At 35.9% G+C, this 16,103-nt stretch overlaps 3 protein-coding genes and 1 non-coding gene across 4 annotated transcripts; 1 reads left to right on the top strand and 3 right to left on the bottom strand.

Moving 5' to 3' along the window:
* Window positions 1-563: 563 nt before the first annotated feature.
* LOC110803127 (probable LRR receptor-like serine/threonine-protein kinase At5g10290) lies at window positions 564-4,141 on the top strand. Its single transcript, XM_022008604.2, has 4 exons — window positions 564-1,188; window positions 1,671-1,931; window positions 2,037-2,882; window positions 3,246-4,141. Exons 1-4 carry the CDS (start codon window positions 759-761, stop codon window positions 3,725-3,727), a joined length of 2,019 nt encoding a protein of 672 aa, XP_021864296.2. The 5' UTR covers window positions 564-758; the 3' UTR covers window positions 3,728-4,141.
* Window positions 4,142-7,010: 2,869 nt separating this feature from the next.
* LOC110803128 (pentatricopeptide repeat-containing protein At2g45350, chloroplastic) lies at window positions 7,011-9,218 on the bottom strand. Its single transcript, XM_056837523.1, has one exon. The coding sequence runs from the start codon at window positions 9,149-9,151 to the stop codon at window positions 7,208-7,210; it is 1,944 nt and encodes a 647-aa protein (XP_056693501.1). The 5' UTR covers window positions 9,152-9,218; the 3' UTR covers window positions 7,011-7,207.
* Window positions 9,219-13,711: 4,493 nt separating this feature from the next.
* TRNAN-GUU (transfer RNA asparagine (anticodon GUU)) lies at window positions 13,712-13,785 on the bottom strand. Its single transcript has one exon. It is a non-coding gene; the product is annotated as a tRNA-Asn (tRNA).
* Window positions 13,786-14,467: 682 nt separating this feature from the next.
* On the bottom strand, window positions 14,468-15,787 carry LOC110803149 (uncharacterized). The gene is made up of 2 exons (XM_022008631.2): window positions 15,632-15,787; window positions 14,468-15,375 (listed from the first exon to the last, which is right to left on the bottom strand). The coding sequence occupies exons 1-2, from the start codon at window positions 15,686-15,688 to the stop codon at window positions 14,809-14,811; spliced, it is 624 nt and encodes a 207-aa protein (XP_021864323.2). The 5' UTR covers window positions 15,689-15,787; the 3' UTR covers window positions 14,468-14,808.
* Window positions 15,788-16,103: the final 316 nt, after the last annotated feature.

The following is a 16,103-nucleotide window of genomic DNA, read 5'->3' on the forward strand; positions in this document are numbered from 1 at the left end:
ATGAAAAATACAAACAATGAATTTATTAGAAACGATTAAAAGAGTTCCATCCAAAAAAACAATTAATAAAAAAAGGAAAAAAAGAGACAAATAAAATGTGCAAATGGATGAGAAACAAAAATGGCCTTTGAAGTTTGAAGGGGGATCGAACCTCAGATCTCGAGCACCCAGTTTAATGTATATAGCATTCGTTTTAGTTGCTTTTATAACAATTTCAGTTTTTTTTTGTGGGTCCGCCACTGCAAGTGGTACACAACCAACACCGAGTAATATACACTCATGAACTACAAATATGCAGTCAACACCTAACATTATACTACCTACAATTCTCAAGAAAAATATTTATGAGAATTCCATTTGTTTGGAATTTTTTTCCAATAAGAAGGATTAAACTATTAACTCGAAATATCTCTTCCGTGGGTTTGATTTTTTTTTTTATTTTAAAAACAATCCTATGTCACGTCATCACGTGATGTCACGTCATCACGTGACACACGATGAGGCACGAACAGCAAGATTTCGAATTTTAACACTCGAACCACTCACTCCATTTCACTCATCCCCTTCCTCTTCTCTCACACACTCCCCAGTCCCCACTTCTCTGAGCTGACCCTCTTCCCCCCTCCTTTCTTCCTCCCCCATCTCTTTCATCGCCCACATTTTCTCTCTCCCCCCAAACTCACACCCCCACCAAAAAGGCTCACATATTTCACCAAAAATAGCATTTTCAAACCTTTTCAATTCAAACCCAGAAAAAAATGAAGCTCACCCATCACCTAACCCTCTTTTTTCTACCCTTTTTTCTCATATGCACACCAACTGTTTGTGAAAATGCCGAGCTGAAGACCCTCATTGACATAAAAACCTCCATTGACCCTCATCACACCTTCCTTTCTTCTTGGACTGTTAATGGGAATCCTTGCAGTGGTACATTTGAAGGTGTTGCTTGCAATGAGTTTGGCAAAGTTGCTAATATTTCATTGCAGGGCAAAGGGCTTGATGGGGTTTTACCTGCCGCCATTGGTGAACTTAAGAACTTATCCGGGTTGTACCTGCATTTCAATAGGTTGAGTGGTGAGATACCGAAAGAAATTGCTGGGTTGACTCAGCTTACGGATCTGTATTTGGATGTCAATTACTTCAGTGGTAGTATTCCTGAACAAATTGGGAATATGTCTAATTTGCAAGGTCAGCTGTCTAATTTCTTTTCCTGTTTTCCGTATGTTACTTAGATTCAGATACTCATGGTGGACACTACTCAGCTGAAAGTTTAGTCCAAAATGGAGTGTATAATGTTGGAATGTCGAGGACCCGGTACAAGTACTTGTCTACTCGAGGACCCAGTTAAATGAAGAGTCTCAGTAACATAGGTTTCAATTGAAATATTTCAAATCTTCTTTATAATCTTTCCTTTTTCTTTCCCTATTATAATATGGGTTCTTAGAAATGTTTGTTTATTGTCATAATCGTACTTACCCCATTGGTAAATGGGTGGTTCTTAAGTTTGGTTTTGCATTAGTAGATCAGTAATGTAGTAAGCAGAAAAGATGAAAACTTTGTTAGAAATCATGTACTGAGAAAGGTTTTTGTTTGAATTTTACAGAATCATATAGTGTACAAAATGCTCAAGGTAACTGAAAGTGTTTCAATTTGCTTGTCTTGTATTGCAGTTTTGCAGCTATGTTATAATAAGTTGAGTGGGAATGTGCCTACACAGATAGGTTCTCTCAAGAAGCTGAATGTTCTTGCTCTGCAGTATAATCAGTTAACTGGTGCAATTCCTGCTAGTTTGGGAGGCTTGGATATGTTAACCAGGTTGGATTTAAGCTTCAATAAGTTCTTTGGTCCGATTCCTGTCAGGTTAGCTGAGGCACCTTTGCTGCGAATTCTTGATGTTCGGAACAATACTCTTTCTGGGAATGTGCCTGCTGGTAATTTGAACTTCAATTCCATCTATTTTAGTAAAGGTTTGCTCAATAGGTTAGCAGTGGAATTTGGGAAAGCATGGAACTAACAAAAAATTTATAACTTTGCAGCTCTGCATAGGTTGAGTGATGAATTCCAATATGCGAACAATCCAGGTTTATGTGGAGTTGGGTTTGCTTCGATGAGAGTTTGCACTGATTCTGGCAATAACAGTAAGAACAAACCCGAAGCTTATACACCAGGTTCTTCTGGGAGGAAAGATCTACCTGAATCAGCAAATCTCCCCTCAAATTGCAGCGGAACACAGTGCTCAAACTCCTCTAAGTCCTCCCATGCCGGTATCATTTCTGGGGTTGTTGCAATTGCTTTGATCACCGTTATTGGCCTTTCCATGTTTTCATGGTATCGCCGCAGGAAACAAAAGATTGGAACCAACTTAGATACTGCTGATGGTCGGCTAAGTACTGACCAGGTTAAGGATGTTTACAGTAGAAGTGCTGCACCTCTCATTAATCTTGAATATTCAAATGGGTGGGATCCCCTAGGAAAAGGTTCACAGGAACTATTTGATAATTATATGTTCAATTTGGAGGATATAGAGTCTGCTACTCAGCACTTCTCCGAAGTGAATTTCCTAGGGCGGAGCAATTACTCAGCTGTTTATAAAGGGGCGTTAAGAGACGGATCAATAGTTGCTATCAAGCGCATAGCCAAGACAGGCTGCAAGACTGACGAAGCAGAATTCTTGAAGGGATTGAAGATCCTGACTTCTTTGCAGCATGGAAATCTTGTCAGGTTGAGAGGATTTTGCTGCTCAAAGGGGAGAGGAGAATGTTATCTTATATATGATTTTGTTCCCAATGGAAACTTGCTTCAGTATCTCGATTTAAAGGATGGAAGTGACAAAATTCTCAATTGGTCTACTAGAGTTTCCATAATCAAGGGCATTGCCAAAGGTTAGTATGGGGTTATCTTCCCTTGTTTGCTACCTCTTCTTTCAGAGTGGTTGCTGGTTCATGTGTTTTTCTGAGTTACAAGCACATATGTTGTGTACATGGTCCAAGGGTCGAACTTTAGAAAGAGTTCAAATTGAGGTGTTGCTTAAATTTTTGTTTCTGATAATCTCTTGTCGATGAACTCCATGATCACCTGTGATTTTGGATTTCTGATTGCATATCGTCAAGTATTTGGCTTGAATCTTTGCCAGATGACCAAAATGAATGATTAGGGTATTATGATTTGTGAAAATGTGTTCCTTTTATTATTAGTGGTGTCGTCTGAAGCTCACTAACTTTTTCTTTTACTTGTTTTCTTACCAGGTATTGATTATATACATACCCCACAAGGCAGTAAACCTGCTTTAGTTCACCAAAACATATCAGCTGAAAAAGTGTTAATTGACTGGCGGCTTAATCCACTTCTCGTGGGATCTTGCCTCTACAAGCTCCTTGCTGATGATATCGTCTTTTCAATGCTGAAAGCCAGTGCTGCCATGGGTTACCTTGCTCCAGAGTACACAACTACCGGAAAATTTACTGACAAGAGTGACGTATATGCATTTGGCATTGTTTTATTCCAGATTCTCTCAGGTAGAACTAAAATTGACCTGTCAATTCGTCAAGGTGCTGAATCAGGAAAATTTGAAGAGTTTATTGATGAAAATCTACATGGGAAGTATTTAGAATCCGAGGCTAGTGAGCTTGGTAAAATTGCTTTGCTTTGCACCCATGAACTCCCTCATCAGAGGCCATCAATAAACACCATCAGACAAGAACTAAGCTTGCTTCATGATAGTTCTTGAACATGGAAATGATGTTCTTGCCCTAACTTTTTTCAAATTAGTGACAAATGGGCAAATGCTAACTGCCGGCTAATTTCAATTGCGGTGTATAAGTCATTGATGTAACCATCTTTGTAATTGTTGTAGCTTAAGGGTGAAGGTAGGGCCTGTAGGCTAATCTGTTAGTCTGTTGCTGTCATAGATTATTTTAGTGCAAATGCCAAATGCACCATTGATGTTGTAATCTAACTAGAATTTTCAGGTAGTTGTCCACACTAGCATGGTGTTGTACTGTTGTATGAATTTTTGTTTCCGTGACTCGCTAGATGGATGCTGCATTGCTGCATAAATCTTGTTTCGAGCTGCAGTAGCGGGTAGATTTGTAATATGTGTAAAAGGTGAATTTATGAAAGAATTCTTATGATCTTACATTCATTGCTGATTTTTGTTAGATTTTTACAGCGCTTTTTTAGATTCTTATGATCTTGTTTCAAGCTGGACAACTGCTGGAGAAGTGTTTGGAAGGGAGGGAAAAACTCGAATTGGTGTTTTTACCTTAACAACCAGAAAAAGTAAAGCTAAGGAAAAGAAAATAGGTCTCAAACAATGATGTAGGAAAGGTTAAGCTCTCAATTCTCAAAGACAATCTACAAGGTAGATATTGTCCAATTAAAAGGGGATTGCTTAGATATGAAAAAAGGGCTTCACTACCTAATACGGAGTAACAAATAAGCTATGCATACACGTGAGGCTTTTCTCTTCACCTTATTCTTATTGCTTATTAAACCACACCAGAAAAAACAAAAAACACTCACAGAAAACATTCGGACCAGAGCAGAAACTAGAAAAGTCAAACCAGATCAGGTGAAGAGAACAAGGCCTAAATACACCTTACAGTTCTTGACATAGCCGCGGCTGGCTCACACTAACTTATCAGGAGACTTGAAAAATGGACAAATCAAATGTGAAAAAGTCACATTGGTCTCACAATGATGACAGTAAAAACGTCCAAAGGGGGGGCACTCCTATAATGGAATTGGGGTCCATGCCAGTGTTCTCTCCAAATGCATGTACATGAAAACATCACATTTAAGGAAGTGGTTTTTGGCTGATTGTTGAAGTGCAATAGATGAGGCCATAATTGACAAAAGTATTTGCAGGAGGAATTGCATGTGAATGTGATATGTGACAAAATGATATGTGCAGGTTGAAATTTGGTACACAATTCACATTTGAAGTAAGCATCATCAAATTTTGAGTGGAGTTACAGGAGCCCATTATTTGGTAGCCCTTTACTAGAGATAGGCAGATAGCTACTCTTCTTAATACTGCCCATGTGACATATGGCCCCTTTTTAGTATCATAGATTATCAGTAGATGACTTGAGACACTGTATTGCTGTTGTTTTTTTGTACCATTTGCCTTCATTTGTGAAAATCATGAAATCTCACTGAAAATTGAAGACAAGCCCCCTACCCCACCAAAAATAATACAGAGAGTAGTAATTATGATAAACTACGGAATAACAATTGTATCAGTGAAATAATACATTTGAAATAAGTAAAGTAAAAATTGAAGTGAGCGTGAAGAAAGAGAGAATATTTAATTTCGGTATCTATATAGAGTGAAGTTCATGAAATCACCACCAAAAATAATACAGATCGAGTAGAGTAGTAATTAAGATAAACTAACAAATACATAAGCTAATGTATTGAAGAATTAAGAGAAAAGATTTAAACTTTAAAATAAGAAATAAAGACAGACTGAAGTGAGTCTGTGAGTGTGAAGAATTAAGGGAAAAGATTTAACCTTTGAAATTACTACTACGATGTAATTTGGTTGAACATAGTCATTAGGATTAGGAAGTATTATCTATAAGTACTAGTTTTTCCCAATAGCAGTAATTTCATTTCTTGGAAGTGCAACAAGTTGTCCAACTGATCATAAATAGTGAAATTTCTTTTAAGCAGTTCTATTGGGATCAGGTAAGAAACTTCCTTCACTCCGTAGGAAAATAGTATCTCCAATTGAGTGTAACTTCCGATACTTTTGTCAACAAAATCTCTCGACATTTTCCCCACTTCCCATGTTTTTTATTTTTTTAATGTCAGCCAAACAAGCTCTTACTAGGTCTTAAACTTATGTAGGTACGCGATAGCTTACGCTCATCTTGTAATCTTGCAACTTAACAAAAACAAGTTTTTACCTAAAGGGCTTAGTTCCTGTAACTGATGAAATACCAAATAATCTGCAAATGCAGACAATGGTTTTACCAGCTGAACATGTGAATCAGTGAATGGACCCAAAAGTTGCCCAAGGAAGGTGATAAATATGAAGGAAGAAATGGAGAATATTATTCTCTTAACCTCAAATGCAGCAAATTCACATATACGAATAGTTAAGTTCCCATCATTGGAAATAGACAGAAAGAAGAATCTAAATTTCACACTTGTACAGAAATGTTTTACTTTCTCTTGCATGTGAACATTTTTTGTCTTCTTTAACTAGTGCTCTTGTTCCACTTTGCTTTGTTATTTTTAGCTACAAGGTATCTTTTTCATATACTTATACAGTGTACTCCAGTACTTATGCTGTCAAAAAAAACAACAACAACTTGTAGTACTGTTATGGCATCTGATTTTGGCACACCTATATGTGTGAGTACTATTACCTGTTCAATGCCACAACTTACTATGTTCTGTTGAGAACTTGAGATTGCTGGGAATGTCTTCCAGGTAACAAATGCAACACTTGAACCTGGATTCTTGGTGGTTGTGTTTTCTGAATATGACAGGAAAAAGCTGGTACAGAAATTTCAGCCTCACACATGTTGGACACTCGTAGGACATTGTTGGTCGAGTTCAAGTAACAACTTAGGCTCCATTCGGTTTGGCATAAAACGTTTTCCGTGAAAATTGATTTTTCATGGAAAACTTTTTTTCAAGGAAAACACAATTCCAAACTAGTTTCCTTTGTTTGGTTCCTTACAAGAAGTAATAGAAAAAGGAAAACGGGAGAATATGGGTGAAGATTGATAGGAAGAAGGAAGATGGAGGTAAAGATTGATGGGAAGAAGAAAGATTTAGACCGCGTAGCATATTATCTGCTTGTGTAAGTGAAAATATATCTCAATCACACAAAAGATCATCTGCTTGTATGAGTATTGAAAGCAGCATTTAACTACTGGGTGATGAATCATACTTGTATTTCTTTTACCTCAATTGTGCTTCACAAACATACTATCCTGACATTATAGTTTCAACACATAATAATCTTTGCAAAAATCAAAATAGCGGGACTTATCTTTCATAGGGAAATGAAGGATAACCTCCAAAAAGGACCATTGATATCTTATCTTGCAGTGGTTTATTACTCTGTTTGACATATACATCAAGCTTCTGCATGCATATTTGTGGACAAAAATGAAAGTTATATACATATTACAATTACTAAAATTGAAGTCATACCTAAGATCGATGTCCTTCAAAGCATTCAATTTAACTAGTTAACTAGTTCAAACTCTGTAACTTCTGATTCAAACTTGAAGCTGAATCCTGAAGCACTGAAGTTGTCTAACAGAGAATAGACCTCACCTGTATGAGGATGTGTCTTATCTCTAACAAGGAACTCATGGACTGCTCCATCCAGTTCAATAGAACTGCAACCAGGAAGTTTCTTCAAATCCTTGTTCTCCATTACAGATCTAATCCTACTAACATCTTCCCACATCCCAAATCCAGCATACATGTTAGACAGAAGCACATAAGAACCCGAGTTCTTAAAATCAACCCTCATAAGATGCTCTGCAACTTGCTGCCCCAGATTAAAGTTTCTGTACTTAATACAAGAACTAAGCAATGTCCTCCAAATTATGACATTTGGTTCAATAGGCATCTCGTCTATGAACTCTTTCGCTTCTTTCAGATACCCAGCTCGACCAAGGATGTCAACCATGCATCCATAGTGCTGGAGTTTTGGCTCCAAATTATGCACTCTCCTCATCAGTTCAAAACATATCTTTCCTTCCTTCACAAAACCAGCATGACCACAAGCATTTAGCAGACCAATGAATGTAATATCATCTGGCTTCAAAAGGAGTTTCTGCATTTCCATGAAAAGTTCAAATGCTAATTCACCCAACCCATGAATAGCCAATCCTCCTATCATGGCATTCCAATGATCAACATCCTTTCTTTTCAAACTTTCGAATACATGAATTGCACAGTCAATGCTGCCACATTTTGAGTACATATCTATAAGAGCCACGCCCAGACTACCATCAACGATAACCCCATTGGCCTCTATATAGGAATGTACATTGATGCCCTCATCAACCTGGCCTAATTGCGCAATGGCAGAAAGAACTATTGAGAGTGTGATACTGTCAGGGAACAAATAATCCATTTGTAATATATCTTGGAAAAATTTCACTGCTATAGAAAAATTTCCATTTTGAACATATCCAGACATCATGGCATTGCAAACCACTATATCTTTTACAGGGGCTTGGTCAAACAAATTCCTCGCAATGTCAAGGGTACCCGTCTTTGCATAGCCATCGATCATTGTGGCCCAAGTGATTGCATCTCTTTCAGGCATTCGGTCAAATAAACCGTGGGCAACTTCTATCTGCTTGCATTTCACTAGTCCATCAATCATCAAATTCCAAGTAACCATATCTCTCTTAGGCATCACCTCAAACAACTCCCAAGCTTTATCAAGCTCATCTTTGAACTGCAAATACCCACCAATCATAGAATTCCAAGATATCAAATTCTTTTCTTTAACAGGCACACAATCAAACAACTCCCTAGCAAGGCTCAAGAAACCCAACTTCACATACCCATCAATCATCGCGTTATAAGAAACAGAATCTTTCTTAGGCATTCTATCAAACACTTGGCGGGCAAGCTCAACACATCCACATTTCACATACAATGAAATCAAACAATTTTGCAGATACAATTCAGATCCAAGACCTAATTTCCTCAACAACCCATGAATCTGCATACCTTCTTTTAAAAACCTAGATCGAGAACAAGCTTTCAGAACCAAAGAAAACGAATACTTATCAACACAAACATCTTTCTCGACCATGAAAGCGAAAATCAAAAGAGCCTGCTTTGAGTCATAATTACCAACAACAAATGATTTTATCACCAAATTAAAGAGAAAAGGATCGAAATGAGTTTGTTTTTGAGTCGAAATCATATAGCTATGTTGCGAAAACAAAAGGAAACGAGCAAATTGGATAAGAGGAGTAAAAGGGGAAGAAGAGAAATTGAGGATGAGTTTTGAGGTGAGAGAAGGGTTTTTGATAAACCCAGTTGTAATGAGGCGAGCATGGATTTGTTTGATGTCGTTGAATGTCTTGTAATGGTGGAGGAGAGAGAGTGTGGGAACGGTGGAGTTCCATGGTTGAGTTGGATTTGCAGTGAGTAGCATCAATTTTAGCGGGAAAATTTGGTCCAACGCTTTTGGATAAATTGCTGTTAATATCGTTATATCCTATAAGGCCATAAGGGATTACGGGCCATAGATGCTCCAGATTTTCCCATCTGTTATATCTCTTCTCACTATTTGAGTATTTGGGCTCTTTAAAAAGAACTAATATGTTATTGTTTATGTTTTTTTTTACATATGCTAAAACTAATATGGTTTTAATAACATTGATTTCAATCCTTTCAAGGTCTTCTTCAAAGCTAACTCAACTTTTCAAGAATGGCACTACCGATAAGTAATTGATTCTCATCAGCCTAATGGATCCGTATTTTTATGCAACTAAATGTAATACTTCATATTTTTATTAAATAAAAATATATTTATTATATTTTTAAAGTATTTTTAAAGGAAAAATTAAAGTTATGTTTAAATATTTATTTAAATGTACATTATTTAATTAATTAGAAGAAAAAATATTTGAAAAATAAATTAGGCGAGCTATTTCTATTTTTAGAGGAGAAAAGAATTTTACGCAAGTTAAAATTAGAATTATAAGTTTTGTCATTAAATCTAAAAGCAAGATCACTCCCGTCTTTTCCATCATTAAACCCAAGGCCAAAAACCTATAAATAGGGAGTGCCATCCTTAAAATCCCTCACAAATCAAAACCCTAAAGTTTTCCTCTCTTTTCCTCTCATATCTTTTTCTCTCCCCTCTTCCTCTCCCCTTGCGTGCATCCGCCCGAACAGCGGCGTCGTGCAGTGCTGCGAGGAAGTACCGTTCCATATCTGATATGTGCTTGCAAATGCATATCATAACAAAAGATAAAATAGGGAAAAGACAAAAAAGAAATTGAATGGTACCGTTTTTTTTGTTTTTTTTTATTACAGAAATTGTACTTTCTTCAACAAGAATGGTACTTGTTTTTACAGGACTGATACTATGGTACTTGTTTTACCTGTATGGTACTTCATTTTTTCCCTATTTTGTCGTTTTGTTGAATGATATGTGTTTGCAACACATATCTCATAGTCACCTTGCCGCTCCCGCAGTGTTGTCAACCCTTCGCCCACTGTGCGCCGCCTTCTCCCCATGTCTCCTTCCGCCTCGTTGTGCCCCTGCTAGTGGTTGATTGGTATTTTCACTCCCTCCATAGTCTTCTTATTTAAATTGTTTAATTAGTTAAAAAAAGATAAGTTTTGTTAATTAAAAGTCAGATTAGTTATTAATTATGATTATTTATTATTGAGTTGAATTTTCAGGTTACATAAAAGTATTAAGAGCTTTGATTTTAAGGTTTTAATGCATGTTTTAAATTAATTTTCATGCTAGGGTTTCAAGGCATTGATTAAGTTAATTAGTTAACCTAAAAACTAATAATTTTCAGATTATTTATGATGGTTTGAAGTTAAATAATATTGCTGGACATTTAATTAAATGGTATAGGAGGAGACTTCTAACTTCTAAGTGATCCTTGATTTGCAAGGGCGACCCCTTTTATTATGTATTCAAAGTACGTACATGTCTAGAGCAATATTAATACACGTATATTGTACATGTTGAATGTGGCTGGATTGATTATTATGATTCATGTTTACTTGATTAGTTGGTTATGTCTGTTGAACTTAATAGCAAACATGATTATTCAAGTTATTTTATGTATGTAGTTTTAATTACATGCATGTTAGCAAGTTAATACATATTGTACTTTTAATTACAATCATGTCAAGTATTTTATAATCATGTTTGTACTCTTAATTACAAGCATGGCAGTTAATTATGTTGCTTACTTTTAATTATGTGCATGTCAAATAAAGTCAATCATGTCCAATACTTTTAATTGCAAGCATGTCAAGAAAGTTAGGAAATGTTTAAATTGTGCCTTTATGGCATAACTCTCATGTTAAGTTAATCATGTTGAGCCAAGGGGGATCAATTAATTAATTAAAGTCTAGTGTTTATTTGATCATAAGTCTTTGAAGGATATTAAAATTAAGACTTGTTTATAAATTGTGTAAGTGTTGTTTGTTTTATTTAATTGAGTCGTTGAGTCGGTCTTTGAATAAAATATTGAATAACGTAAAGTGAAAGATGATAAGATTAAAGCTCTTGGAACGTATATAATTAGAGTGAACATATGGGGGAGGTCCCTAGGCGTTGTCCTTTGGATGTCTAATGTGGTACATGAGCTGCACCATTTATTACTATTTTTATTGATGCGCTGGAACTCCGTCACATAATTGTGGCATATATAGTTAACCAATAATAGGTGGGTAAACCCCCCCGTGATAGTCCCTAGTGGACACACGTTAGAAACTCGGTTAAAGCTTAATCCAATATTTCAAATCAAATTGAATTAGTAGAGTTAGGAGTTGGTGTCAAGAATCAAGTTTTGTCAATTTATTATTCTATTAATGTTGAATTCATGTCAAGGATGTGGCTTTTGCATGTGAACTTTATTATTTATTTCATAATAGTTCTAGGTTGCTTTTAGCTTGTATGTACTCAGCTTTGTTGATTACGCGCTAGCTTCATGTCGTATTTTGGTAATGGCTTATTCCTTAATGACCCTACGATAATCCATCATTGCACTTGCTTTGTTGGTGAGCATTCTTTATGCAGGGCTAGTAAGAGTTACTTGCAGGTGAAGTAATGTTAGAATTTTGGGATTGGGAATGTTGAGAGCATTTTATTTGCATAGTTTATTAAACTCTATTTTCAACAATTCTTAGACAATATTTTATTAGTTAATTAATGGATTTTATTTAGTTGGATTTTCACTAGGGCCTCAAATGGTTCCAAATTTGTAAGGAGGCCATTAACTATTTATGTTGGTTTTTAAAAGTTAGTTATTAGTTCCGCTGCGTTTTTCTAGTACATAGCCTTAACTGTTATCACGGTGGTAGTAATACTTGAGTAATTCCATTTATTTATTCAAGAAATTAGTTTTAGATAACAAGGAATTATTAGATTGTTAAACTAAATTACGTTAATATGTACACAAAAGAGATCCTAATTGGCTTCTGAAGATGTGCAATTTACAAGCACATCAGGCTCTTCCAAAGGCCTTTGAGGCCGGTTTTTCATCTTGAACCGATTCCAAAGAGTTCTTGATTTTTTGTTCGCCTAGAAATTCTTCGAGGTCTATTTTTCTCCCACTTGTCATTTTAAAAATATGATTTCTTTCCAAAAAGACCCCGTCAGGAGCAACAAATACTTTGTTCTCCGACTTATTGTAGACATAATACCCATTAGTTTATTTTGGATACCCGACAAAGAAACATTTGTGTGGTTTAGGTGCTAGCTTGCCCGAAATTAATCTCTTGACATATACTTTGAAACCCTAAATCGCTAGAATTAAAAGACAACTTTGGCAGTTTCCCAATCCATAATTCGTATGGAGTCTTTTCAACAACTTTAGAAGGATTTAGTGTGAATGTTATAGTTTGCAACACATGTCCCAACATTGTAAAGGAAGTTCGTCTTGACCCATCATTCACCTGACTATATCAAATAAGGTCTTATTTCTCCTTTACGACAAACAATTCCATTGAGGTGTTCCTAGAGCAGTCAATTCCGAAAGAATATTAATATTGCATTCTTTAAGATGATCATTAAACTCATGGCTAAGATATTCCCCGCCCTCCTAAATTTGATCTTAGAGCCTTGATCTTTTTGCCAAGTTGATTCTGAACTTCTTTTGAAATACGGTGAATTTCTCAAATGATTTAGACACGTGTTTCATTAGGTAGATATAGCCATATCTACTGAAATCGTTAGTGAATGTTATGAAGTAGCTAAAATCACCTCTAGCTTTTGAACTCATAGGCCCACAACGTTCGTGTGTATTAGCCTAGTAATTCACTTGTTTTTGTTCCCAACTTTGAGAAAGGTTGCTTTGTTATTTTGCCAAGTAAACAAGATTCACATTGGTCAATCTTCTCCAAGTCGAATGATTCTAGAATTCCTTCCTTTTGAAGTCGTTAAATACGGTTTATGTTTATATGGCCTCATCGACATGCCACAGATATCTGAGATCCGAATCAATCTTTCTAGCCTTTTTGGTATTTATGTTATAGATTTGTTGGTTCATATCAAGCACATAAAGATCATTTTCTAATTATGTTGTACATAAAATATGCCATTCAAGAAAAAAGAGCAATCATTGTCTTTTATTTGAAAAGTAATACCTTTAGAATTCAAACTTGAAACATAAATAATGTTTTTGGTAATACTAGGTACATAGTAACAATTTTCTAATTTCAAAACAAAACCATCAGGCAAAGATAAATAATAAGGTCTAACAGCTAATACATCAATCCTTTCTCCATTTCCCATATGCAGATCTTGCCTTTATCCAGCTTTATACTTCTCCTTATCCCTATGGATTTATTCAATTTTTGACACACATAAACGTAAAAGTTTCATTCAATTTATTATGTCCAAGGTAAGTTATAGAGCATAACCAACTAAAATAAATTTTTCTTTTTTTGGATTCAATAAGTTGGGGTCAAAATAAATAGTAACAAATGTAAAATTGAATAAATAGTAACAAATGTAAAACGCTAGAAGGAGGGGTCGAACCTCCGACCTTGTGGTTAACAGCCACACGCTCTAACCAACTGAGCTATTCCAGCTTGTTGATATGTTTGAGCAAATTATAATATAAATTCTTAAAAACAAGTTCAATTTTTATTTTTTTTTTTTTTTAATTTTAAAAACGAGGTTTAGGACTCTAAATTTTATTCAGATAGGAAGATGAGAATCCCTTGAATATGAAATACTTCGTACCAAAGTTTAGGACCATACTTTTTTCTGAAAGAGATGGAGAGATCAAGAATAAAAAAAAAAAATAGAGTAGCTGGGAAATGATGTTCAAAATGTTCATTTGTACGGAGTATGTGTTTTAAGAGGATTGTGAGCTACCCATGCCTTGCGTCGGGTCCACTTGCTATTGGGTGGGTTAGGTTCGGCCCAATAAATACATGTGTCATGCTAAAGGGAGGTCAGCCCATGTAGGGGTGAGTAAAATGTCCGGGTACTCAAAATCGGGAGTGATGAATCAGTTGTTGACCCGTATGCCGCATCCATCTGTTCCAATTCGCGTAATAAAATAAGAACTGATTTTCTAATTTATTTATACAATCAAATTGGAGTTGCAAAAGATTTAACTAAGCAAAACTCACTACAAACTGAGGATGTTAGAAGTGTACCTTATAACTTTTAACTTGGTTATATACGGAGTATGCTTTGACAGGGCTTATAAAAAAAGAAATTGGGATTTGGGAGCAATGTTAGAGAGACGAATAGAGTACAATATACATCGGACAATTACAGCCAAACTTCACATGTAATAATCACGTAGATTACAGTAATCTCTAATAATTTTCAATTTTAGGCGTATAAAATGTACATAATTTATTGAACCCCATTACATATATAAAAGGAAATGGCAAATTCATCGAAATAGCAACTTAGCAAACATCTAAACCTTTTCAAAAACAACAAAGTTAGATGCACATCACCATTTGTCCTAAATATTTACTATTTTTAGCCTTTTACATCCTACTAAAGTAAAACTTTACTCTGATTCCTCTGTCCCACTAGAATTACTCCAATATTAATCTTAATGAGACGGAGGAAGTAATAATAAATCACGTCTAAGCTTGAATTACTTTTTGTTGGGGGCAAGTGATTCTAAACACATGCTCTTCCCCGGTGCATTTGTCCACTTTTACTATCCATTTACTCTTCTTTCTAATATCATGATGTTTAGGCACTTTGCTAACCAATAACCCTTCTCCAATCGGTAAGAAGTGACCCCCTAACTCATTGTACGAGGGCACTAGATGTTGGGCGTTGTACCCTACAACTAGTGCCCCTCCCTTTTGACCGGTTTTGAAGATCGCTTCGTGACCGTTGATGTTACAATCGACGGTCACGAAATCCGCACTGTTATACCGGTTAGTCAACAAGGTGAGTGGGTCACCTATCACAAACTCTACGTGGTTGAGATAACGTGACAACTGAGATTTCGACGCCTGGAGCTCTTTTGGACCGGGTAAAATGCATACCACCCGCCCGCTAGTTTGCTTGGCTGCAGCCACAAGGCCCAATGTAGTTGGGCCTGCAATCGACCCACATATCTCCACCATGAGCTTTGCATTGTTTCCCCCTGCTAGAGCTGATATGAACTCTGCCACATCAGGCTCTTTTCCTCTTTTCCCCTGCAAAAATCATCCATAAATAAAGATTAATCACAAAGACTCGAAATTATTCCAAAAAAAACCCAACAAAAGAACCTGTTTTTTTTTTATTAAAATCACTTTTCTCGGTCCAAATGAGTCATAAGAGCAGTATAAATTACAAATGAGGAGGGGATTTGAACATGCGACCTATCCTACAGAGACTTCGATCTTCCTACTAGGCTAAGGACTCATCGTAAAAAAAAAAAAAAAAAAGTGAATTATATACTAAACTCACCATTTTGATGGTCCTCAGGTAAGCTTTAGTAGCATTTTCAGCAGACCAATGAGCCATTTTTATGTGTAGTTTTTGTAAAAGAATGTGTTTATGTAACTTTGAAAATGATTTTTGTTTATAGAAGTTTGTGGTTGAAGTGAAGTAATGAAGATTAAAGAACAAAGGTATATATACCAAGAAATATAGGCCTGGATTTGGGAAGCAACTGAGGCAGGTTCTTTTTATTTAATTTAAATATTTTTTATAAGAATTATTAGAAAGGACTACTTGATCTTAGAAACTCTCACCAACTAACGTGCTGAAATGCTGAACAACAGGTCAACAGTCTACTAACTGTTGACCTGTTGTCCAGAAAAGGGTTGGAGTTTGGAACTATCCAAGAAGAAATACAATGACTCGAATGTGAATTAGTTGAGATGGTTAAAATTTTTGAGGATAAATTGATCTGAATTTTTACTCAATAATGGTCATT

The sequence above is a fragment of the Spinacia oleracea genome, chromosome 2 (genome assembly GCF_020520425.1).
Source record: "Spinacia oleracea cultivar Varoflay chromosome 2, BTI_SOV_V1, whole genome shotgun sequence".
Lineage (NCBI taxonomy): Eukaryota > Viridiplantae > Streptophyta > Magnoliopsida > Caryophyllales > Amaranthaceae > Spinacia > Spinacia oleracea.

Coding starts and splice junctions, on each gene's coding strand:
- LOC110803127 (XM_022008604.2), top strand. CDS start 759: ATGAAGCTCACCCATCACCTAACCCTCTTTTTTCTACCCTTTTTTCTC. Junction 1,932..2,036: donor TTCTGGGAATGTGCCTGCTG/GTAATTTGAACT, acceptor ATAACTTTGCAG/CTCTGCATAGGTTGAGTGAT. Junction 2,883..3,245: donor AATCAAGGGCATTGCCAAAG/GTTAGTATGGGG, acceptor TTTTCTTACCAG/GTATTGATTATATACATACC.
- LOC110803128 (XM_056837523.1), bottom strand. CDS start 9,151: ATGCTACTCACTGCAAATCCAACTCAACCATGGAACTCCACCGTTCCC.
- LOC110803149 (XM_022008631.2), bottom strand. CDS start 15,688: ATGGCTCATTGGTCTGCTGAAAATGCTACTAAAGCTTACCTGAGGACC. Junction 15,376..15,631: donor ACCTGAGGACCATCAAAATG/GTGAGTTTAGTA, acceptor TGATTTTTGCAG/GGGAAAAGAGGAAAAGAGCC.